Here is a 26,602-nt window from a genome sequence, read left to right as displayed (position 1 = left end):
TACAGCCCTAAGGCAGGGTGCACCATACCATAGGTGAGGGCATATGTGCATGAGCACTATGCCCCTACAGTGTCTTAGCAAAACCTTAGGCATTGTAAGTGCAGGGTAGCCATAAAGAGTATATGGTCTGGGAGTTTGTCAAACACGAACTCCATGGTTCCATAATGGCTACACTGAAATCTGTGAAGTTTGGTATCAAACGTCTCAGCACAATAAATGCACACTGATGGCAGTGTGGAATTTACTGTAAAATGCGCCCAGAGGGCATCTTAGAGATGCCCCCTGAATACCAGTCTGACTCTTAGTGCTAGGCTGACCAGTTTCTGCCAGCATGCCACAACCAGACGAGTTTCTGGCCACATGGGGAGAATGCCTTTGTCACTCTGTGGCCTGGAACAAAGCCTGTACTGGGTGGATGTGCTTCTCACCTCCCCCTGCAGGAACTGTAACACCTGACGGTGAGCCTCAAATGCTCACCCCTTTTGTTACAGCGCCACAGGGCATCCCAGCTAGTGGAGATGCCCGCCCCTCCGGCCACTGCCCCCACTTTTGGCAGCAAGGCTGGAGGAGATAATTAGGAAAACAAGGAGGTGTCACCCATCAGTCAGGACAGCCCCTAAGGTGCCCTGAGCTGAGGTGACCCGTGCCTTTAGAAATCCTCCATCTTAGTTTTGGAGGATTCCCCCAATAGGATTAGGGATGTGCCCCCCTCCCAACAGGGAGGAGGCACGAAGAGGGTGTAGCCACCCTCCAGGACAGTAGCCATTGGCTACTGCTCTTCCAGACCTAAACACACCCCTAAATTTAGTATTTAGGGGCCCCCCAGAACCCAGGAACTCAGATTCCTGCAACCGTAACAAAGAAGAAGGACTGCTGACCTACAAGCCCTGCAGAGAAGACCAAAGACGACAACTGCTTTGGCCCCAGCCCTACCGGCCTGTCTCCTGACTCAAAAACCTGCAACCAGCGACGCATCCGACAGGGACCAGTGACCTCTGAAGCCTCAGAGGACTGCCCTGAACCTAAGGACCAAGAAACTCCAGTGAGCAGCGGCTCTGGTCAACTTCAACAACTTGCAACTTTCTTGCAACTTTAAAGAACTTCACTCTTACCGCCGGAAGCGTGAGTCTTCTCACTTTGCACCCGATGCCCCTGGCTCGAGATCCAGAAAACCAACACCACAAGGAGGACTCCCCAGCGACTGCGACCCCATGAGTAGCCCGAGACGACCCCACTGGACCCCCACAGCGATGCCTGCAGAGAGGATCCAGAGGCTCCCCCTGACTGCGACTGCCTGTAACAAGGGACCCCAGGACCAGAAGGAACCAAACTTTGGTGCAGGAGTGACCCCCCAGGTGACCCTCTGCCTAGCCCAGGTGGTGGCTGGCCCGAGAAGCCCCCCTGTGCCGTGCCTGCACCGCTAGAGTGACCCGCGGGTCCCTCCATTGTTACCTATACAAAACCCGACGCCTGCTTTGCACACTGCACCCAGCCGCCCCTGTGCAGCTGAGGGTGTGTTTTGTGTGCCTACTTGTGTCCCCCCCCCCCCCCAGTGCTTTACAAAACCCCCCTGGTCTGCCCCCGAGGGCGTGGGTACTTACCTGCTGGCAGACTAGAACCGGAGGACCCCTGTTCTCCATAGGCGCCTAAGTGTTTTGGTTACCTCTTTGACCTCTGCACCTGACCGGCCCTGAGCTGCTGGTGTGGTAACTTTGGGGTTGCCTTAACCCCCAACGGTGGGCTGCCTATGCCCAGGAACTGAGACTTGTAAGTGTCTTACTTAGCTCACAATCTAACCATTACTTACCTCCCCCAGGAACTGTTGATTTTTGCACTGTGTCCACTTTTGAAATAGCTTTTCGCCATTTTAACAGAAACTGTATATATTATTTCTCTAATTGAACATTCCTAACTTACCTGTGTGGAGTACCTTGCATTTTATGTATTTACTTCAAATCTTGAACTTGTGGTTCTAAAAATAAATTAAGAAAATATATTTTTCTATGTAAAAACTATTGGCCTGGAGTTAAGTCTTTGAGTGTGTGTTCCTCATTCATTGCCTGTATGTGTACAACAAATGCTTAACACTACCCTCTGATAAGCCTACTGCTCGACCACACTACCACAAAATAGAGCCTTAGAATTATCTAATTTTGCCACTATCTTACCTCTACTTTGTCCACTTTGAGATAGTATATACAGAGCCAACTTCCTACACCACTGCAGAGCCTTGATAGGCCATCTGGCATGCTTGACCAATAGGATGCAGGAAGTCATGAGTCTGAACTGCCTCAGAGTCTCTCTCACTGAAATTCAGGTTAGAGGCCGAAACATCAGTATCATAACCTGAATATCCTGGACTCGCTGCTCGGGAGGATAGGCCAGATGTGTCCAGAACAGCTAAGATGAAAGTGAGCCTCTGAGAGGGAGTCAGGTGTGACTTTGGCACGTTTATGGTGAACCCCAGCGAGTGCAAGAGATTTGCGTCGTCTGGAGGTGGGTGACGAGAGCCTGGGGCGTCTGAGCCTTCAACAGCCAATGGTCCAGGTAGGGGAAGACTGAAATCCCTAACCTGCGCAGATGAGCTGCCACCACCGCCATCACCTTTATGAACACCTGAGGGGCACTAGTGAGACGGAAAGGGAGCACAGTAAACAAAGTGCTCGTAGTCCACCTTGAATCGCAACTAACACCTGTGGGCGGGTAGGATGGGGATGTGAAAATACGCATCCTGCAAGTCCATCGCTACCATCCAGTCTTCTTGGTCTAAGGCAGACAAGACCTGAGCAAGAGTGAGCATCTTGAATTTCTGCTTTTTGAGGAAGAGATTGACGTCCCTTAAATCCAGGATAGGGCAAAGGCCCTTGTTCTTTTTGGGAATCAGAAAGTAGTGGGACTAACAACTACTGTCTACTTCTGACATCGGGACCCTTTCTATGGCTCCCTTGGCCAAGAGAGTCATAACTTCCTCGCGGAGCAAAACCAAATGATCCCCCATCAGCTGTTCTTTTACCGGAGGAATAGAGTGAGGGAAAGACTGGAGGGGGAGGGAATAGCCCTTCTGTATGATCTGCAATACCCATTTGTCCGATGTGATGGACTGCCAGTGAGGGAGATGAAACTGAATCCTCCCTCCAACTGGACTGACATGGTCTTGCAGAACCATACTAGGAGGGCTTGGGCGCTATGGAAGAGAGGGGGTGTGTGGTGGCCGACCTCTGGCTAGACCCTCTGGGTCTGACGGTACCACAACCTTGTCCTTGTCCTCGCCCAGGATGCTGGGAAGCCGGAGGACAGTGGCTGACTTGTGGCTGGCGTGGTACCGCCCCCGTTCCGAAGCCTCAAAAGGGATGAAAGACAGACTGCAGATGAGCCGGTGCTGAAAGGTCCAAGGATCTGGCCGTAGCTCAAGAGTCCTTGAACCTCTCAAGCGCAGAGTCTGCTTTCTCACCAAAAAGGCGAGAGCCATCAAAGGGCATATCCATTAAACTCAACTGGACATCCCTTGAAAAGCCAGTAGAACAGAGCAAGACATGGCAACGGAGGGCCACTGTTGAAGAAATCGACCTGCCCAGCGAGTCGGCCGTGTCCAAGCCACACCTTATAGTAAACCTGGTTGCATCTCTCCCATCCTTGACAGCCTGGGTGAGAGTGTCCCGTACGCCCTCCGGGACCTGGGGTAGCACCTGTGCCACCATATCCCATAAAGTATGGGAAAACTGGTGCAATAGGCAAGAGGTGTTTACTGACCTCAAATCCAGGCTGAAGGAAGAAAACAACTTCTTTCCAAGTTGGTCCAGCCTCTTGGATTCCCTATCCGGAGGGGCAGAAGGGAAGGCACCACAAGAAGTGGAGGCTTGGACCACGAAGCTCTCCAGAGTGGGGTGTTGGGTGAGGAAACTAGAGTCATTTGGAGCATGTCTATGGCGGCGGCCTATTGGCCTATTCACAGGAGCCCCTGTGCTGGGTTTGGACCATGTTCCCAGAAGGATCTGTGAAGGACTCATTGAAGGGTAACATTGGCTCCAATGTAGCAACCCCCGGCTAAAGCACCTCTGTCAGCAGATTAGTCCTGACTGGCACTGTAGGCAAATCTAGGTCAAAGACCTCAGCTGGTCTACGCACCATCATGGTATAAGATGCACCCTCCTCCATAGCCACAGCGGGAGGAGAGAGCATGCCAGCATCTGGAGAAGTATCCAGTCCACTGGCTTACCCTAGATCCTCATACCAGTCCTGTTCGTGCTCCAATCCATACTCTAAGGGGTCATCAGACCACACCCATTCCTCTCCTCTGCCTCGCTGTTCTGAATAAGCCTCAGGCTCTGATCTGGGCCTAATTGGCGCCATCGAAGTCTGAATCGTCGGCGTACGATGTTGTTCTGGCTCCGGATCATCCAGAATGAGGATGGGACTCCCACCACCAGTGGACGCCGGTGATGGAGGGAGCGTCGACGTCGGGCCGGTGCTGGAGGAGGTTGACTGTGAAAGAAGCCACAGACATCGAATCCGATTGGGCCCCTGCTGACCCCACGAGCCCTGAAGACCCACCGAGGGTGCAGCCCGCTCAAAAACAAGGTGCGAAGCCTCGTAAAATTCTTTAATTTGAGCGGAGGTCACTCTGGTCCCCGGAAAGGGGGGAAGTCGCAGAGCCGGCCCTGTCGACGGCTCTGCTGAACTGAGCTCGGAACGTCGGCGTTCCCTGGATGTCTCGTCAGCCGACTTGCGTGGCGAAGTACAAGTCTGCTTGGACTTCTTCTTGTGCCTCTTACCTGAAATGCCCCAAAGACCTCAAATGCGAGGAAGATGACTTGGGGCTCCTGGAATGGTGCTCTGACCTCCTCCTAGAGCGGGACCATGACCTCCTCAGAGTCGCGCTAACCGAAGAGAGCTGGCGGGCCACTAGAAGCTTGAGACATCTCTCTCTCAAGGCCTTTGGAGCCATGGCCTGACTTCGAATCGTGGTCCTTTCCAGGTACCAAAGACACACCTAGTGTGGATTTGTAACCAACATGGCGCGATGACAGGCACCACATGGTTTGAATCCAATCTTTCTCCAAGACATCCTTCAGACAATCGAAAAGCTTCGACAAACTCGTCGAAAAAAAGGGTAACTCTTTCCGGATCTGCGCTTAAACAGCACGGAAGGAAAATAACTGACGTATGCGCGCCGGGGTGGTGCCCATATAGAAGACCGGGACGTCACAGAAAGCTCCAACAACGCTGATGACCCCATGTGGAGCCGGACGACACATGCAGATCTGAACGACGCCACCTGACGACTCGCGCAGAGTACTGCTCAGCAGAAAAATTCCGTATTCAAAGCTGACGCCAGGGAATTCCAAGGTAAGGAATCTGCAGCTAGAAGTCTCTATCAGATGCACTGCACAGGCAGACTGAAAGGTAAGTCCAGTGGGTCCAGTTGGAATGTCGAGATACCAAGGGATAGGGGACCCTTAGGGCCACAGCTGGATCTTCGGTGCCCATGGAAGAAGGAGGTAGGTCTCTTTGAGGGTCGCTTTCAGGTCAGCAGGGGCACTCTGGTGAGAGGTCCTGGTGGTTTCTGAATCCTTCAACAGGGGCTTCCTCCTAGTCCTTTTAAGGTCCAGAATGGACTGTCCTTCTTGGTGTTTGACGTGAGGTGACCCAGTACTTAGGGCTATTGCACAATCTAGCCAATATAGGGCACAGTGCCACCAAACTTGGCACACTTGCAGGGTTTGTCCTCACAGTCTGTTGGGTGGAGTTTGGTCCAGCTGCAGCATCCGGTTCCTTGGTCAGCAGCCGGTCAATGAAGTGGCCTCCACTGGGTCTTTGGTTTTGGGTTGCAGGAGAGTGATTCCTTCGCTCTGGAGGGAGATCTTTGGCGATGGTCAAAGTGTGGAGTCCTCAGGGGTTTGTAGAGTCCATCCAACTTCCAAGCCACCCCTCAGTGGCCATTGTAGAGTCCTGGTTGCAGCAGGCAGGGTATGGCGTCTTTTTGTGGTGCAGCAGGACTTCAGTTCTCGAGCCTTGGGTCTTCTTTGTTGCTGGTCTTCTCTTGTTCTTGGAATATGATTTCTTGGTGTAGGGATGCCCACTAAATACTGTACTTAGTGGGCATTTAAGTGAGTACCTAGTAGTGACCAATGGGTCATCTACGTTAGGGTGGATAGATCCACTAAGTGATCACTTCCTGTGGGCAGAGGTCACTACCCTACACCTGATTGGCTATTTCCCTTCCATGCAAGATGGAAGAAAATTCAATGGACGGGTCACCTCGCATGCAACACCTTAGGGGTGGTGCAAGCTGGGGCTGACCACTCCTCCCGTCCTTTGTGTGGTTTTCCCTGCATTGCTCCTGCCAAAAGTGGGGCTTTGCAATGGGGGCAGCCATCTGCTGCTAGCAGCAGGCTAGGGAGTCGAGTTTCAAGGACGGTAAGCCCCTTGAAGCTCACTAGCAGAGCTGTGCACATTCCTGAGGTTGGGGGGGGGGGGGGGGGATGTTGCACCTCTACCCAGGAAGGACTTTGTTCTGGGACCCAGAGAGCAGGATCTCTCACCCCATGGTTCTAGAATCTTGTGTGGTGGTGGCAGGCTGGTTGTGACCAGCCAGCAACCATGCCAGGATAGTTAGCTTTTGCAGGGGGCGCCTCCAAGATGCCCCCTGGGTACATTTTGTATTAAATCCAATACTGGTACCAGTTTAGAGTTATCATTCTGAGTTGTTTGATACCAAACAACCTAGGGTTCAGAGTAGCAATCGTGTAGTTGTTAAACTCGTACTGACCAGTGTCCAGCACATGTATTAAAATGGCTGCTCTGTTCAGTTACTATGTCCCAGGTTTGGCTAGGACACAGTAGGGGCATATTGTTCATGCATCTATGCCCACACGTACAATATAGTGCACTCTGCCTTAGGGCTGGAAGGCCTGCCAGAGGGGTGACTTACCTATAGTGCATGCAGTTGGTAGTGGGCAGGGGACACAGGCTGTGTGCCATGACGAGTTTGTCTTTTAGGATTGCAACAGAACACTCAGCTTGCAATGGCAGTGCTGGGTGCTTCTGGATGCATGGCCTTAGAGGGGGCAAAATCTGTGCTGCTGCACTCAGGGGCCTAATCGTAGTACTCCATGACCTGGGTACCCAAGTACCATTTACTAGGGACTTATAAAGGCAGCTAAAGCTGTTGCCAATTGTGCCAATGCATCACAACAAGTTCAGAGAAAGAGATCTGGCCCAGGGAACCTGGTTAGCAGGGGCCCTGGGCACTAACAACTTTGAGACTACATCAAATACAAGGCAAAAAGTGGGGGCCAACCATAAAAAAGAAGCCTTTTCTCACACACTCCCAAACACATTAACAGAACCCTCGGTCCTGCTGTCTTTTCTAGGGCTAAAGAAGCCCATACTCCAACACGAATTCCTTTAAATTCAATAACAGCACAAGCTAAATGCTGATTTAACATTGCACTTCTCCATGAGTGCATTCTGTCCCAATTTATTGACCAGCTCAATGGCAACGTCCACTGTGGCATACTTCACTGTACTCAATGTCTCCGGTATGAAATAAATTATGAACTTGCTTTCCAGCCATGACACTTGTTGTATCAAGTGGTATCCCCCCGTTCATTTTTGGGAATCACTCCAATAGTCGAAACAACCAGCTCATGCAAGGGCCAGTCCTCTAAGTGGCCTGCCACACGTCCCTTCTGCATCTCTTTCTTCAATTTATTCTCTATCAGTTCATTATTCCAGTTGACTGATCTCTAGTTCTCTGCACACTTATGAGCTCTAAGACCTTCATAGCCCAACCAAAATTAATATTCAAAACCTTGTGCCATATACAGTCTCCCCTGTCTCCCACCCCTTTCCATCCAAAGTCTTAGCCTGTCAAACCTAACTGGTGTATGAGCCCTCCCCAAGTTGTTCTGCACTCCTCGCTCCCTACCCTGGTCAGTTTAACTGTGCTGGTTCCCCTGACACTCTTCTACCATGTGATTGCAGCCCACACTGCAGAACGTTATGCTTTCTGCTGCATTTGGAGCAATCATGCTGAAATTGGCAATATTCCCGGTCACACATCAACTTGTTGTAAGCCCAACATGCTTCAGCCTGTCTAAGTTCTTCCTGCAGTGCCCTCCCATAATTTCCCTCCTTAGGTGGCACAACCCTGAAAGGGCTTATAAACCAAAGATCACCCACTGGCCTTGTAACTAGCCCAGAAGGTACCATAGGCTGCAGAAACAACTCTTAATCCACCTGCCCTCACACACCCTCTGCATCGTAAGGTAATTGAGCCCAAAACTCTTCATTGTATCTCCCCCAGGCCATCCCACCAAATGTCAGTTGTGCTTTCCCTACCATATCAATGTATTTAAATAGCACAACACAGCAATTACAAAATATCTCACAGTGAACTTGCTTAAATAACGATACAGAAGTCCAGTTCTCTATCATCAGTGGATCTCTAAGCTTTGTAGATAACTTAAATTCCTCCTCCTTAGACTCCTCTTTTGCCCGCAGTTCCCTGTGCAATAATTTGAAGTCCTCAATTTATTCACCTTTTTACATGTGCTCCTTAGTCAATGCCATTAAATAAGCCCCTAAAGGCTTAGTGATGCGCATGCATGGCAACTTCTTTATTTTCATCTCTTTAGTCTTCTTCTGGGAAGTACTATCCTCCTTGGCCCCATCCCCTCTACAGTCTTTGTGGTGTCTTCCGTAATCACACTTTTATCCTTAACGTACTTACCCTTGGAGAACCGCACCACCTGCCCTTCCACCTCCCTATAATCACCCACCCCAACTAGCTTCACTGATAACTTGGTAGCACTTCCATTTCTGGCAAATCTTCACCTGGTTTCAAGGTCGTTGCCCATACCAAAGCTTGCCGTCCTGGTACCAGTTGACACTCTTGTATTGCCACTCTCATGCCATTCGGGCTTCTTGACCACCAACCTCTGCAAAACACCAGCTTTGCTCTTTTTTGCTCACCCATGACGTAAATCAGTACGTGCATTCCACCACTCTCTTTCTTCTTCTGTATTTCTTCTTCTTCCTGGTCCTCCTCATCAAAATCTAACAGTGTGCCGTCTGGTGCACACTGTTTGTCAGCATGCATCACCACACTCATGCCTGGCAACTTTCCACATCCCATAGTCCCATCGCCAAACTTATCATCCACGTATGTGCAGAATCTGGGAGATTGCAGAATCTGAAAGGAGGCCTCATCAGTCTTCCTTTCACCTTCTGAAGATGATCCAACGCCATCCAGGAGCTAGTCGCACAGATCTCAACTCTATCTTTGGAGTAGGGTAACTGGGCTGCATTAGGCTTTCCCAGCTGATGCTGCTCCATTGCGTAATACACCTGCACTGCTCCCAACCTCGTCGCCTTATCTCAACCTACCCTAAAACCTACCCCCAGAGTTGTCGTTGTTCGCTTCTTACATCAATGACCCATACTCAGTGACCCTTTCTGCTTACAACCCCCATGCCGGTCTGCTAACTTCTGCTGAAATTCCTGTATCTGCTGAAATTCCTGTACTCCTCACTGGAACCTTCTTCAGCTTCATCTCAGTCTCTAAGTGACAAAGCAGTCTCCATAAAGGTGGAGGGAACATCCTGAGTTCCCACTTCACCGCCACTGCCCCGGATATCATTTTTGTCTCTCTCCTCCTCATTTAAGAAGTCCTGCACCCGCACTGAGCCGGGGCCCCCGGCTGAACCAGCCAAGCACACCCGTCCTCTTTTTGTGTTTACTGACTGGGCCTGCCCACATGATACTGTCAAGTCAGGTGCAGGCCTGTGTTAGATTTCTCTCTCCCATCAAAGTAGCACACAACACCTGGCGGAGAGGAGACAGAACTGCATCTGCTGCTCCTGATTCAGCCACACTGTGACCCTGCCCGTGGATGTAGGTAATTTCTCTGGAGGGCCACCCTGACACTACAGGCCGTCCCCCACCCCAATATCATTTACTCCTGCTTCAATTTTTATTCTTAGGGAGCGAGCATGCCAGAATGGTGCCGTCATCCCATTATCTGGACGCCTCTGGGGTTGCAGGCACTGGGGCACCCAGGGTTGGTCCAAAACATCAGGCTTAGTAAAATCTGCCCTCATTGCCAACCTCCAATGCTAAAAGTGCCCCACTGACCACTTTATTCGTCTTGCTCTCCATCTTTTTTACCCTTTTTCACAAAGCACCAAATTCCTTCTTAATCTGCCCAGCTAGCCCAGCCCTGAAGCCAAAAGCCCTTTTGCTAGACAGGTGTGCCACCCAGCCATTTCAAAAGGAGGGGTTAGATCTGACTGGCTCTATCTTTGAAGTCCAAACTCCACCCCTTCTTGTCCCAATGTCCAATAATACCCCATGGTCCTTAGACCACACCACCAGCCTGAAGTGCCAGGAATGGGGTAGAGCAGTGGTTCCCAACCTGTGGGCCGGGACCCCTGGGGGTCCGCGAAGCCTCCTCAGGGGGTCCACGACTGTTTAGAAAATGTAATAATATTAGGTTCCAACTATCAGTAATGACTCAGTGGGGGTCCCCGGATTCCAATAATGATTCAGTGGGGGTCCCCGGGCTCCAGTATTGATAAAATGGGGGTCCACAGAAGTCAAAAGGTTGGGAACCACTGGGGTAGAGTTCAAAACTCACCGAAATACCCCACCACGCCCAATCCACATCTGTTTTATGCAATCAGATATCTTCCCTTGTGAGGGTTTGGTATGAATTTCATTAAGTAATTAAATAAATGTTATTCATTCATTATTGTTTTACTTGAATAAGGTTAACAACTTCATGTAACAGTCAAATTTGGTTTACTTTCATAAACTGATCCTTTATTTATTAAATGCAGGTGCACCATTTTGCACAATTGTTTTCAATGTACAATACAACAAATGAAGGACTGTATACCGCTGAGAGGATTTCTGTGCCCTAGGCATTTGGGGGCTTACGTGCCATTTTAGAACATTTTTCTTCTTCTGCCTATTACAATATAAATTAAGCTTCCACTAACTTCCCCCTCTGCTCATTCAATAGAGTGGTGGTGCCCCTGCAGGCCAAGACACTCTCTCTAAACCATGCCCGGCCTGGCGAACATAGGCAGCAGTTCGCGGTTGTAGTCCAGGAACCGGATGCTGCTAAGTTCCACCCTGCGCCGGAAACCCTGCTCCTCGAAGAACCGCCTCAGGTAGGCCCGAGGGCCCTCATCCACTGCTGCCTTATCCTCCAACGCTGCCTCGTCCTCCAGCGCCTGGCGAGCCACTTGCTCCATGGATCCATGGAGCCCATGCTCCTGCACAGAGAGACACAAATTAGACACATCCTGCCACCATGAAGCTATTTCACATCCTAGACTCGGTTCTATTAACTTGTCATTTGAAACACTGCCATACCAGAATCCAGTTAGTTGCCATTGCTTCACCCAGGTTTGTCCCCATCCCACACTCACAGCTGCACATCTCAGTTACCAAACTGGCTGGAACTTTAATAAGCATTGGCAAAGCAAAAAAAAACAAAAAAAAAACTTAGCTCTAATAGGCCATTAGCCTTGCCTATGTTTTTTGTCAAGATACATGTAAATGCATTGTCAACAATTTTGCAATGGATTTTCTATTAAAGAAAACCCATTTCAAGATGGCTGCTGATGCGCACACATGTGTTGCATGCATCCTGACACATGGTAGCCATTTTTAATTTACTACTCTAACATGGCATACGCTATGTTAGGAAGGTACATTACAAAAAATGTAACGTGAAAAATAAGTAATTTGCAAAGCACAGAAACGAAGCAAGCTCTGTGCAGGTGCCGAGTCCTTGTTAAGTAAATGTAAAAACATTACCACTGGGAACAGAAGGAAGCTGTGTCGGAGTGGAGAACATCAGGGAGCAGGGTAGAGGGGCTTAAAAGAGAGGTGGAAGGGGGCGCAGAGGAAAATCAAGGCAAGAGAGGAATGAAACATATGCACTCCCCTGGAGCGCAGAATACAAAATAAAACAAGTCTGGCAAAGCCGATAAGTCTGGCCTTGGCCAGTTAGTGCGATTGCTATTTAACTATTTTTTTATTACAAACCTATGTCACAAAAATAAAGAGAAAATAGGCCACAGCTTAAATGTGGCAGTCATATGCATACAATACGTTTAAATATTTAGAAAACTGTTAGTGGTGTGGCTCTTTTACTAGTTACTTTTTTAAATCTAAAAAGCCTTTCCGGTGCGTCATGTATTGTATCATCATTACTGTTTGTGAAGGAGACAAAATTAGATCACAATTTGATAAAGCACTCTTATTGCAGGCAGCTACAATGTTACAATATCATCTGAACATTTAATAACAGTAGTTGTAAAAAGGATATGGAATATAAATCAATATATACACCTGAAGTTCAGACAAAATAAATAATCAGTTAAACGTAGCAAATAATAGAAAAAGCGCATTTTGTTTGAACAAGCTTTGCCACTTAACACAAAGGGACTGTTTTTAAGTAATTGTGAACAATGTGCATAGGCTTTGTGCAGTCACTTAAAGTCAAGCGGGATAATGGGTGAAGTGGGCTGATCCACTGCCATATGCTTTGGTGGACAGAAGCAAAAATGTGGCTAACAATTTAACAGACCAGTGGATGAAGCCTAAAGCCCTGTATATTATGTATGATATTTTTGGGAAAAACAATACTCTGGCAAGACAGCTAAATCTGGCTCAAATGCTAGACCTATAAACAGTCCTCTTACGTCTGCAGCGGAATGGTACAAAGCACCCAGTCAGAACACTGCCAGAGTAAGAATTCTCCTGCGGCATCACAATCAAGAATAGGGAGGAACTCCGTCAATTCAAGAATCGACAACTGAGATTGACTACATTGCCATGCATTCGTAAGCAAGGGGCTGACCCAACGGCAACTAGGTATATTTTATGCATTCAAGCAATAGGTTTCTGTAGATGAGACCTAAAATTAAGCATAATGTCACAAGAAAAGTAGTGTAATGAAGATTACTGATACATAATTGGGGCATTGCCTAGGTCTGCTATTATTCACCAAGACCCACTCTTTCTTGTCGTAACACTCACAACCTGAGATGTGAGAAATGTCCAGGAAACAGGAAAACTCAGCAGCGCTTCAAATTTAATGAAACAATTTTAAGTCCTTATCCTATTACAACGGCTGGGAAATATTGGTGTCTCTGGCTTGGCTTTAGCCTTGGTTCAGTCATTCTTGTCGGATCGTAGCCAAGCAGTCTGGATGGCACCCTATTCTTAGGAACCCAATCCCCTTCAGTCTGGAGTCCCTCAGAGCTCAGCGTTGAGCCCCACATTGTTCTATGTATATATGAATCCTCTTGCAGTGCTGATATAATCTTACGGCATGCAGGTGGTGTCCTATGCTGACGACACACAAATTATCCTCACAGTGGACAAGAACAAACCTAAATCCATGAATAACTTCAAGACATGTCTTTTAGCTGTGTTCTGTTGGATGTTCTTGAGCAATCTTCAGTGCAATACCACCAAAACGGATTTTTTTTTATTTGGCTCTCCACCCCCAATGTGGGATGGACTCTGTTGGCCCAGTTAGGCCCCAGACCCCTTTTCAATAGTAAGAAATGTGGGGGTGAAATTGGATTACATGACTGTTTGGGCTCAGATTGATAGCGCTGTGGGTGTCTTCTACGCCCCTCCTAAAGTCACAAAAGAAATGTTTGTATCTGTTACCCGAGGAGTGACAGAACACGGTGGTTCATGTGTTGATTGCGCCCTGTCTGGACTATGCGAATGTCCTGTTTTGGGGCAAGCCAGTTTACCAACTGAGAAAACTGTGGTTATTGCAGAACGCCTAAGCTTGGCTTTTATTGGAAGAGTCGGAAAGTAGTCCCATCCAGCAGCACCTGAAAGAGCTCCACTGGCTTCTCATTAAGGAGAGGGTCTAGTTTAAAGGGCTCATGCTGACTCACAGGGCCTTTCACCAAAAAGGGCCATGATATCTGAGGAACAGGATCAGACCGTATATTCCGTCTCAGTCCCTAAGCTCCTCTGATGCTCTGTTGGTAGTGGTTCCGAGAACTAAGAGAAAAAAATTAATTTCCCGCTGCCACCGCCTGGAATTCCTTCCCTCTGTAACTTTGGGAGTTGAAGGAAGAACAAGCCTTCAAATGCTTTCTTAAGACCTGGTTATTTGAAAGAGCAAATGAGTAATTATGTGTCAGCACTCAACCAGTGAGCCTAGTAGCGCTGGGACACTCTCAGAGAAACTGTGCAATCTACAAATTTGATGACTGACTCCTTGATTGATCCTAAGAAAATAAATACCAGGCCTCTCACCAAAAAGTCCTATTTAAGATACTCATGCACTACTATGATGGGTGGTGACACAGACCAAAGATGGGGGAAGAAGGAGAAATCAAGAACTTTGCAAGGCAGAGTGCTACTTTGAGTAATGAGGAATACTTATAAGTAATTAGAGATGTAGTGCCTTTTACCCTGTACTCATTCCAGTCCTTAAACTAGGAGGATATATCAAGCAATGACAAGTCTTCCACCAACATCAAACGTTAGACACCAAGGAGACATGTACCTACCACAAGGCATGCAAAGACACCTGTTTCAACATGTTAGGAAAAGAGCAATTGCTGAAAAAAAGAGTGGCACAGAAAACTCCACAACGTCATTCATCTAAAGGTGAACATTTTCATGTAACACGAGTGCAAGATACAAGAAGGCACAACAGTGTTCGGGAAACATTCAACCCTAAGAAGGATTCTCTCCCCAATTTATCAACATGAAGAAGACAGAGGAGTCTGTCTCCCACACCACACAACCTGTACAACCTGGTAGATCACTCGCATAATCCTCAAGCTTTCAGCGAATTTTAGTTGCCAGATCTCCGTGATACACCTGGGACAATCTGGCTGTGATAACTAATCTGTCAATTCTCAAAAAAGAAAATCTTGCTGTGCTAGCAAACAGTCATTATTGTATATATAAATGAACCAGCTGAGTAACGGATGAAAAGCATAAAGTTACTTGTACTTTGACTCCGTTCCTCTGAATCTGCGAGCTGGTTCTCATTCTGCCACCTAGTGCTGGCGTGGGAAGCTCCTTCTTAATCCATGAGCTCTTTCTGAGTATCGACTTGCGGGTAATTCTGCCACTTAGTGATAAAGTGAGCAAGTGTTTAATTCAGAACGTTTATGGGTTGGTACTGAGTATGCATGCATATATCATACACAGCACATCCCAACCTCCGCACGTAGGTGCTTCCTAACCAGTTTCCCCAAAGTTTAACAAAGGAAGCCAAACAGCATATGATTTCTGACAGATGGCTGAGTGGTTGGTGTAAGGTTGATGATAATAGGAAAAAGCTAATGGAGTAAGAGTAAAGGAATTACCATAAAATCAACTTTATCCTCTACTTACATTCTGGGTTTGTTTGAAGTTGAGAATGGAGAAGCGAGGAGGAAAAAGAAGGCAGCATCCAGCAGCTCGCGGCTCGACAAAGAGGTTCAGTAGAATTTCCCGAATATATCTACAATCACTTCTGGAGAACGCTCGTAGAGTACAGTGTCAGCAGAATGTGTACGGGGTAGCTTCCAGTCATTTGTTCCTGAAAGGGCCATGCTTTGGGAATGCCACAGACACCACCTTAAGTTATTGAGGACTGTGCTCCTTTAGGCCACATACATGAAAACATGTATGACAGTTTCAGAGTATAATCCTTCACCAGTGAGATGATCCATGTGACTTTGGTTACCTGGGTCCAGTGCGCCCCACAGCCATGGAGGGGCCTCCTAAGCTGGTGATGAGGTGGATGCTCCATGAAGACATCACTGAGACAGTCTGTTGAGGTTGGGAGCATGGGCTTGTCCTCACCCCTGCCGTGCCTCCTCCTTGCCTGCCTGCCAGGGTAGTAAAAGTTCTAAAAAGGCCTTCACTGGGTGCAAAAGATGTGGTGGTCTAGCTGGCAGTGCTTGGATGCCACTCAGTAATTTGTCTCTGCCTGTAATGATATCAAACAAGTTCTTCCAATTAAAGAGACAGTCAATTACTTTCTCCTGTGCACTGGCTCCAGTTCCGAGGATCTGAACTATGGTGACCACCCCAAAAGACAACGTGGTGTTTATTGTCCTGGTGCCCTGATCAATGATGTCCCAAGGCATTAGCTGTATTTGCTGAGCCGCTTCTTTGCCCAGGATAAGCACAAAGCAGTAGTCTTCCTGGGGTTGTAGTCTGGGTGCAAGGAGGTGTAGAAATTAAATGTCTGCCAGAGGGGGAGATTGTAATCGGCCACGATGGCAGTGGCATTGGCTGGTTATGGTGAGAGACAATCACTCTAGAAGATAAAGCCCACTGCAGGACCTTAAAGCATTTAATATCTGTCACCTGTTCAGCATACTGCTCACCAAAGCACACCCTTCTGCGGGGCAAAGTCCTGGCATGCAGATCCTCAGAGGAATCATCTACCTCTGAAGGACCTGCAGGCATGACTGAGGCTGAGATAAGGGCTGATGTCTGAATTAACTTTGGCAATGATGAGTCACAGGGTCAGTTGTTATAGGTTCATCCACAGGATCTGGACCAAGGCCTGCACCTGAGAGGCCACAGGGTGTGAGAAAGGTCAAGTCTGAGGAAATGTTAGAAGTCAGCTGCATATGGAGGTGAAACCTGCAGGTGGCAGGGAGGGAAACTGCATCTCCCATATCTGCTCCTAGTCTGAAGGATTGGAGGAATCTGGAATGTCCCCTCATACAATCTGCTAACCGTACAAGAGGGACTGATGCTGGGGTCTCTCTCCTGTAGAGCGAAACCCCCAGAACCAGGCCAAACTCATGAATATCCAAACTGCAGAGGCAGAGAAACCAGATTTTGTGAGACCAACTCTAGCTGTGTGAATAATATTTCATGGTATAAGTCTTTCTACATTCAAAGAGAGTCACTATATAAACAATGCATTTTCATTTCCGTAATGAACAAGTTACAATAATATTTCATGGTATAAGTCTTTCTACATTCAAAGAGAGTCACTATATAAACAATGCATTTTCATTTCCGTAATGAACAAGTTACTTACCTTCGGTAACAATGTATCTGGTATAGACAGGATCTAGCTGCAGATTCCTTAACTTAGAATCTCTCCAGGTGCCAGTCTGGATCCGGAAACTTTTTCCCCAGTACATCTGGGCGTCGCGCAACTCTGTAATGGCGTCGTCCACTGGATGTGATGTCAACGGAGTCCATGTAATCCCCCCACCGACGTGCTGACGTCAGTTTCTTCCGTGATGATTTTCCACACTCAAAATGTGCAGCTGCAATGGAAACAGTGTGCTTCAAATAAAAGATGACCTTGTGGTCATTATCACCTAAGTCTAAGCCTAGGTGTAGATTTCAAATAGGAAATCTTTAGAGACCACAGAAGAACTCAGTTCCCAGAGGGGGGAGGATCGTTAAGGAATCTGCGGATAGATTCTGTCTCTAAAAGATACATCGTTCATCTGATAGAGACATCTAGCTGCAGATTCCTTAACTTGGAATCAGATACCAAAACATAAAAACCTCAGAGGAGAGGCTGCACACTGAGACTGTCAAATGTTTCTCTAAGTGTCATTAAACCGGTCGAGAACAAGAGTAAAAGACCAGAGATTAAGAAAATGATGGAGAATAATAACATATTCTACATCATCTTAACCTGTGGAAGTAAGCACAGGTGAATAACACCAGAAAACAGGAAAGCGCAGAAAGAAGCTCATCCATGTGAGAGCATACACTAAACAAATCCACGTTAGCATGTCAATCATGTGTCATAAGCAACTTAACCACCGAGCAAGCCTTTTATCCAGAGGGAAAGCTGATTCAGTACTAGAGGAAAAGACTAAGTACTTGAAAAATGCCCATAAGGAAGAACATCCTCATTAGGAAAAAGAACTGGTGAAAAGAAAACTGTAAGAAAATAAGTTCAAGAATGGGAAGAACACGGGTAACTCACCCATGACCGCACAATTAAAATTATGTTTGATACCCTAAAATGTATGTTCTGTGTGCAGAGGCGGTCTAGAAAAATGTGAAAAGACCGACATACAGAAAAAGGTATCTAAGCCTGAACATATTCCACTACCAAGGACTCCAAAAAGGAACCACTGAATAGGAGTCAGGAAGCATAAATATCATGGAACGAGGAAAGCTATGTGAACACGAGTGTGAAAGGTGTGCAGCGTACATAAGATAAAGCCACTCACTCCTTTAAGGAGTGAAAACCCATGTACAAATAGTTTGGCAAGACTCTGGAATGACCATAGCATTGCGATCATAAAGACAAGAAAATGCGGATCAGATAGACTATCCATGATTTCAATAAAGTTGCAGCAACTGAGTTAGTGGATATACATATATCCATTCCTAGATGGAGAGCCAAAGTGTAGGTTCCATGCTGCTGGAACACAGAGCAGCACAACTTGCCCTGGAGCAGAACCTCTCACCGTGGAAAAGTATGTCCCAATCAGACCTACATCAAAAGGCAAACATAATAGAGTATCTCGTACAGAGAAGACAGTTGCCCCCAATGAAGAGAACAAGACTAATCATTTGGCATATGAAATACTCTACCACGAAAAGTAGCAAATATAATGAAAACCTCATCAAGATGCAAAATATACACATCTATTGATATAGGAGGGAAAAACCAGCACATGTGTGTGTGTGTATACACACACATAAAATCCTCAGACGTATATATGGCTGTCACTTCATGTGATATAACTTTTTTTTTAATATTTAAAAAAACCAGAAGGGTCTTGGTATAGATATAAAACAGAACCCTATAATACCAAAACAAGGAAGGTCTCAAAATCCTGAAGCAGAGAGTAATATCACAGGAAAAGGATAAACATACCCGACCAAAGTTAAGCACAAAAGCTAGCCTATGTGACATTACAAAGTGACATAGTAACTAATACTCTCTGTGGTATAGAAAACCCAAAGAGCTGGCAATCTCCTCAGTTCCCTCATGGATACTAGCAAAATGGTATATGCCATTGGAGAAATGGGTGAAAAAAAACATTAAAGGTGAAACAAGGTATAAATGCTCCTAAGCATAGTAGCATAGAACAAAAGAACAAGTTACTTACCTTCGGTAACAAAGTATCTGGTAGAGATTCTATCTAGCTGCAGATCCCTTACTTAGAATTCCCTGGCGTCAGCTTCGAATCTGGAATTGTTCTGCTAAGCGGTACCCTGTGCGCGCTGTCGTTCGGATCAGTGTGCGTTGTCCGGCTCCGTGTGGCATTGACAGCATCGTTGGAGCCATCTGTGAAGTCACGGTTTTCCATATAGGCACCACCCCGGCGCGCATACGTCAGTTCTGTTCCACAACTTCCCATGCCAGAAGCGCAGAGTCATGGAAGAACCAACTTTTATCTTGGTTTTTTTTTCCTGAGTATTTGAACAAAAAGACATGCCCTGGAGAAAGGGTAAAAATCTGAAAAACATAATATATATCCGCAGAATGGGGAGGCTTGGGTGGGTGTAAGGAATCTGCAGCTAGATAGAGTCTCTACCAGATAATTTGTTACCGAAGATAAGTAACTTGTTCATCTGATAGACTTCTAGCTGCAGATTCCCTGCCTTAGAACAGATACCCAAGCTATAACTCCTGGTGGTGAGTTGCGAAGATATACTTCACACAAGGAAGTCCTGCAGGAACGAGCGAGCAAAATACCCCTCTCTTCTAACCTGGCTATCCAGGCAGTTGTGTCTTGGAAACGTGTCCAAGGAAGCCCACGTTGCCACCTGGCAGATGTCTAGTACCGGCACGCCTCGAGCTAATGCTGTGGTAGCAGCTTTCCCTCTGGTAGAGTGAGCTCTGAAGCCCTCACTAGGCTGCTTCTTAGCCAAAGCATAGCAAATTTGAATGCAGAGAACGACCCAGCGTGAAATGGTTCATTTCTAGACTGCCCGCCCCTTCTTTGCACCAACGTACCCCACAAAGAGTTGGTCGTCCACCCGGAACTCTTTTGTGCGGTTAAGGCAGAACAATAATGCTCTTTTTGGGTCCAGTCGATGGAGACGCTCCTCTTCTTTAGAGGGATGCGGTGGAGCAAAGAAGGTGGGAAGGGTGATATTTTGACCCAGATGGAAAGGGTCACTACCTTGGGGAGGAAAGAGGCACAAGTTCTGAGGACTACCTTATCAGGATATATTGTGAGCTACAGCAGTTTCGATGATAAAGCCTGCATCTCACTCACTCTTCTGGTAGATGTGATCTCGACTAAGAAGCCTGTTTTGATAGTGAGCAGCCAGAGAGGACAATTAAGTAAAGGCTTAAAAGGAGCACACATTAGAAAAGTAAGCACTAGATTAAGGTGCCACTTGGGCATAACAAAAGGCATAGGTGGAAACATATGTACAAGCCCTTTTAAGAATCTCTGTACAATAGGAGACTTAAACAAAGACTGTTGATCAGGCAAGCGAAGAAAAGCCGAAAAGGCAGAAAGATACCCCTTTAGAGTCCCTAAGGAGGAACCCTTTTGGGCGAGTGACAGAATGAACAGAAGGATATTAGAAAGAGATGAAGAAAGAGGATCAGTAGACCTCTCTGTACAATATGATACAAAAAGTTTCCAACGGCAGGCGTAAATCGACTTAGTAGAGGGACGCCTGGCTGCCAGAATGACATCACAGACCTCGGGAGGGAGGTCATAAACCATCAACTGTCACCGCTCAATATCCACGCATGAAGCCACAGAGTTGACAGGTTCGGGTGGAGAACCTTACCCTGCTGATACAACAGAAGATCCTCCTGAAGAGGCAACTTGATTGGAGGACTGATGCTCATTTTGAGAAGCTCTGGATACCAGACTCTTCGTGCCCAATCCGGAGCCACTAGGATTACTTGGGCCTGTTCATTCTTGATTTTCTTGAGAACTCTGGGCAGAAGTGGTATGGGCGGAAAGGCATACAAGAGGCCTGAGCTTCACTCACGACAAAAAGCGTCACCTAGCGATAGCCGCAAACGCGCAATACTGCTGACATTGCGCGTTCTCTTCGGAGGCGAACAGATCTAACCAAGGCTCTCCCCACTGCTGAAAGAGTCCTTGCGCAACCTCTGAATGGAGACACCATTCGTGATCCTCTAAGCATCTCCGGATGAGTTCGTCCACTCTGGCGTTCAGAGAACCTGCCAGGTGTTGAACCACCAGGGTTATGCCCTGATGTTCCAGCAATGTCCAGATACGTTGAGCCTCTTGACAAAGGGTCCACGAGCCCACACCCCACTGCTTGTTGCAGTACCACATTGTGGTAGTGTTGTCCGTGAACACCTGCACTACCTTCCCTTCCACAACAGGAAGACATGCCTTTAATGCTAGCCGTATCGCCCGAAGCTCCAACAAGTTGATATGGAGTCCGGAATCCGCCGGAGACCAGAGTCTCATGATCTCCACCTCTCCCAGATGGCCGCCCTATCCCAGAAGTGATGCATCTGTCACTACTGTGAGATCTGGCTGGAGAAGGGCGAGGAGTCTGCCCTTGACCCAATTGCAGTTCACTAACCACCACTGCAGGTCCTTTGCAGTTCCCTCCGAGATCTAAACCATGTCAGTAAGATTTCCCTGATGCTGTGCCCATTGGAACTTCAGGTCCCACTGCAGAGCCCTCATATGCCATCTGGCATCCTTGACCAATAGGATGCAGAAAGCATGAGTCCCAACAGCATCAGAGTCTGTCTCACCGAAATCCAGGATAGAGGCCGAAACATAGGTATCATAACCGGAACATACTGGATTTGCTGCTCGGGAGGATAGGCCTGATACTGCACTGTGTCCAGAACAGCTCCGATGAAAGTGAGCTTCTGAGAGGGAGTCAGGTACGACATTGGCACGTTTATAGTGAACCCCAGCGACTGCAAGAGGTTCGCCTTCGTCTGGAGGTGGGTGACAAGACCCTAGGACGTCGGAGCCTTGAACAGCCAATCGTCCAGGTAGGGGAAGACTGAAATCCCTAACCTGCGCAGATGAGCTGCCACCACCGCCATCACCGTCGTGAACACCTGAGGGGGCACTGGTGAGACCGAAAGGGAGCACAGTAAACTGAAAGTGCTCGTAGTCCACCTTGAATCGCAACTAACGCCCGTGGGCGGGTAGGATGGGGATGTGAAAATACGCATCCTGCAAGTCCAAGGCTACCATCCAGTCTCCTTGTTCTAGTGAAGACAAGCCCTGAGGAAGAGTGAGCATCTTGAATTGCTCCTTTTTGAGGAAGAGATTGACATCCCCTAAATCCAGGATAGGGCGAAGGCCCTTGTTCTTTCTGAGAATCAGAAAGTAGCGGGAATAACAGCCACTGCCTACTTCTGACATCAGGACCCTTTCTATGGCTCCCTTGGCCAAGAGAGCCGTAACTTCCTCATGGAGCAAGACCAAATGATCCCCCATCAGCCATACTTTTACCAGAGGGATAGAGGGAGGGAAAGACTGGAAGGGAAGGGAATAGCCCTTCGGTATGATCTGTAAGGCCCATTTGTCCGATGTGATGGACTGCCTGTCAGGGAGATGAAACTGAATCCTCCCTCCAACTGGACGGACATGGTCTTGCAGAACCATACTAGGAGGGCTTGGGCGCTGCGGAAGAGTGGGGGCTGTGTGGTGGCTGACCTCTGGATAGACCCTCTGGTTCTGACTGGACCTCGTCCTCGCATGGGATGTTGTGAAGCCAGAGGACGGCTAACTTGTGGCTGGCATGGTGCCGCGCCCCTTCCGAAGCCTCGAAAGGGACGAAAGACAGACTGCTAATGAGCTGGCACTGAAAGTCCCAAGGATCTGGCCGTAGCTCGAGAATCTTTGAACCTCTCAGGCGCAGAGTCCCTCTTCTCACAAAAAAGGCGAGTGCCATCAAAAGGCATATCCATCAAACTACACTGAAAAGCCAGTAGAACGTAGCCAGGTGTGGCGACGGAGAGCCACTGTCCAGCGAGTCGGTCGTGTCCAAGCCACACCTGATAGTAAACTTGGCTGCATCCCTCCCATCCTTGACAGCCTGGGTGAGTGTGTCCCATACACCCTCTGGGACCTGGAGCAGCACCTGTGCCACGTATCCCATAAAGTATGAGAAGAACGGCCCAAAAGGCAAGAGGTGTTTACTGACCTCAATGCCAGGCTGGAGGAAGAAAACAACTTCTTTCCAAGTTGGACCAGCCTCTCAGATTCCCTATCAGGAGTGGCAGAAGGGAAGGCACCACAGGAAGTGGAGGCTTGGACCACCAAGCTCTCCAGGGTGGGGAAACTAGGGTCATTTGGAGCAGGTCTATGGTGGTGGCCAGTTATCCTAATCACAGGAGCCCCTGTGCTGGGTTGGGACCACGTTCCCAGAAGGACATCTGTGAGGGCCTCATTGAAGGGTAACATCGGCTCCGATGTAGCAATCCCCGGCTGAAGCGCCTCCGTCAGGAGATTAGTCCTGACTGGCACCGTAGGCAAGTCTAGGTCCAAGACCTCAGCTGCCCTACGCACCACCATGGCATAAGATGCACCCTCCTCCTTAATCATAGCGGGAGTAGAGAGCATGCCAGCATCTGGAGAAGTATCCAGTTCACTGGCTTCCCCTAGGTCCTCATACCAGTCCTGTTTGTGCTCCAATCCATATTCTAAAGGGTCCTCAGACCCCTCCCACTCCTCTCCTGTGCCTGGCTGTTCTGAATAAGCCTCAGGCACTGATCTGGGCCTAATTGGCGCTGTCAGAATCTGCGTCGTTCTGGCTCCGGATCATCCGTAATGAAAATGGGGCTACCACCACCAGTGGGCGCCAGTGGTGGCAGGAGTGTCGAAATCAGGCCCAGCACCGGAGGAGGTCGACTGTTAGAAATTGTCGCCGGCCCGAAATCGCTATCCGATCCCGGGGACCCTAACGGCGCCAAGGCTGAAGCCGCCAATGTCGAATCCGATGGGGCCCCAGCTGACCCTGCGGGGCCCGAAGACCCACCCGAGGGTGTAGCCTGCTGAAAAACAAGGTGCATAGCCTCGTAAAATTCTTTGATTTGAGCGGAGTTCGCTCCTGTCGCTCCGGTCCCTGGAAAAGGGGTAAGACGCAGAGTCAGCCCTCCACGGAACCACGCTCGGAACGTCGACGTTCCCTGGACGCCTTGTAGGCTGATGGGCGTTGCGAAGTCAAAGTGCGCTTGGACTTCTTCTTCTTGTGCCTCTTACCTGAATGCCCCGAAGACATCGAATGCAAGGAAGATGACTTGGGGCTCCTGGAGCACTGCTGCGACCTCCTCCTAGAGCGGGACCGTTACCTCCTCTGAGTCGCGCTAACCGAAGATGGCTGCCGGGCCGCTAGACGCTTGAGAGATCTCTCTCTCAAGGCCTTCGGAGCCATGGCCCGACAGTCGGAACACAGCTTCGAATCGTGGTCCTTTTCAAGGTACCAGAGACACACCTGGTGTGGATCCGTAACCGACAAGGTGCGATGACATGAACCACATGGTTTGAGTCCCATCTTTCTCGAAGACATCGTTCAGACAATCGAAAGTCTTCAACAAAACCATCGAAAAAAGGGTAGCTCTTCCCGGATCTGCGCTTAACCGGCGTGGAAGGACAATAAATGACGTACGCGTGCCGGGGTGGTGCCAATATAGAAAACCGTGACGTCACAGAAGGCTCCAGCGATGCTGTTGACGCCACACAGAGCTGGACGACGCACGCAGATCTGAACGACGCAACCCGACGGCACATGCAGGGTTCTGCTCAGCAGAAAAATTCCAGATTCAAAGCTGACGCCAGGGAATTCTAAAGTAAGGAATCTGCAGCTAGAAGTCTCTATCAAATCACCCCACTTAGAGTGTGAAATATACCAGACAGGCAATGACTCAAGCATGAGCTTGTCTTCAGAGCGAAGCAAACGATATCACCTTACGTCAGGTGTGCTATAAACGATAACCTCTAATCGAGCAACATGGACAAAACTTGAGCAGAACCATTTATGTACATCAAACAATGACGATAAAGAAGAAAGCCTTAAACGTCAGGCATGAAAAAGTCCATAGGTTGTCATAGCATCACATTATTGCAATGACAAGCCAGGGAAACTCAACACCTGGCAAAAAGGAACACCCATTGGCATTCCAATAAAGCATAACGGGATAACTGACAGGCTCACGGCCCTGCAGAATCAAGACTGATGTGAGGAACGCTGAAGAACAAGTAACCGCACAGTGGGCAAAGGATAGAGAGAAACAAAGTTAACTCGCTGTTCCCCCCTACTGTCTTGAAAACATCTGAAGCCCAAGTCAGCCTGTACACCAAACAAATGTGCACCATCAAATGACATTTCCAGTAATGTAGACTGGAATGGCTCGGAGAACCCTACGGTACATAACCAGGCATGGCGACAGAGCACAACTGAGGAACTCATAGCTTGACCCACAGAGTCAGTGGAATCCATGCCGCAATGAATGATTAATTTAGTTGCATTCTGTCAGTCCTGAATTTTAGGAGTAAGATTGCTCCTGACATTATCTGGAAGCGAGGGTAAACTGTGCGCTAAAGAGTCCCATAATGAATGTGAGAGACGTCTAAGAACTCAAGCCATGTTCACAGAGCTTAGAGCAGAACTTGTGGAGGACAAAACGTGTCTGCCACAGACATCTAGACCCCTGTACTCTCTACCAGGAGTAGTATAGGGTGGGACTCCATATCAGGGATAGGTAAAGTGGCCTGTGCCACAAAAATGTGAGGAATAGGATGTTTGATCAAACAAGGTGGATCACCAGGGGCAGGACGGTGCCTGTATAATTTATGGCAGTCGACAGGGGTCCCTGTAGCAGGCTTAGCCCAAGCACCCAACAAGACATCATGTAGTGCCTTGCTATAAGGAAGCACCGGCTCAACCCATGTCTGGCTTTGATGGAGTGTCTCAATTGAGGGATCTGAAGTGAACTGAGGGATCTGGAGGGTTAGACCTAACCTCTCTGCATCCATCTTTAGCATGTCTGCAAAGGAGGAACTCGTTTCCGTAGCAAGGCCCGGAGAGTAAAGGAGGCCTGAGGCTGGAGAAATCAGACAACCAACTGTCCTCTCTGGGAGGACCAAACTTGGGTACTGCCTTTCCACCGTCACCTGCAATAGGAATAGGAGTGGAGGCTTGTGGAGGGATGACCGGCGCCGTCATGGACGTCGACCAGTGTCAAGAAGGGGATACCTCGACGATAGTATTAACGTCAGATGCAGAGGGGGTTCGACTTCAATTGGTGCCACCAGCAAAGTCGCTGAAGTTGGCTTATCGGACACCAGCACCACAGGTGGGAACTCTGAAGGGCTGTGCACCAGCACCATAACAGTTGTGTCAATTGACTCAGAAGGCTGAACTGAAGCCAAGGACAAACCCGCCAGTATGGGCACTTTTAAGGCACTTCACACCTCCTTGGCACAAACAGACGCTCCAGAGGGATGTGATTGACCAAAGACTGCGTTAAGGGAAGAATAATATTCACGCATCTGGTCTAGGGTTGCCCCAACTCCAGGAAAAGGATAAAAACGTGGGATGGACCCCGTCTCCTTGGCCGAGGAATGACGGAGGGTTTGATTGCAGAGAGGTCAGTTACTGTAGAAGCCTGACCGTTTGTGAAACTTACCTTTAG

General features: G+C 48.3%; 1 protein-coding gene across 3 annotated transcripts in view; it reads right to left on the bottom strand.

Annotated features, from left to right (window-relative positions):
- Positions 1 to 10,805: 10,805 nt before the first annotated feature.
- CFAP61 (cilia and flagella associated protein 61) overlaps positions 10,806 to 26,602 on the bottom strand; it is a 1,725,308-nt gene continuing 1,709,511 nt past the window's right edge. For 2 of the 3 annotated variants that reach the window (XM_069234338.1, XM_069234339.1), the window contains one exon: positions 10,807 to 11,282. In XM_069234338.1, the coding sequence (XP_069090439.1) occupies positions 11,061 to 11,282 (222 nt within the window). In that variant the 3' untranslated portion in view covers positions 10,807 to 11,060. Of the gene's footprint in view, positions 11,283 to 26,602 lie in introns of all 3 variants that reach the window. The other variant, XM_069234340.1, reaches the window with a different exon arrangement.

This window comes from Pleurodeles waltl, chromosome 5 (assembly GCF_031143425.1).
Source record: "Pleurodeles waltl isolate 20211129_DDA chromosome 5, aPleWal1.hap1.20221129, whole genome shotgun sequence".
NCBI lineage: Eukaryota > Metazoa > Chordata > Amphibia > Caudata > Salamandridae > Pleurodeles > Pleurodeles waltl.
Note: the sequence above shows the minus strand (reverse complement) of the source record. Positions and strands in the feature narration are given on the sequence as shown.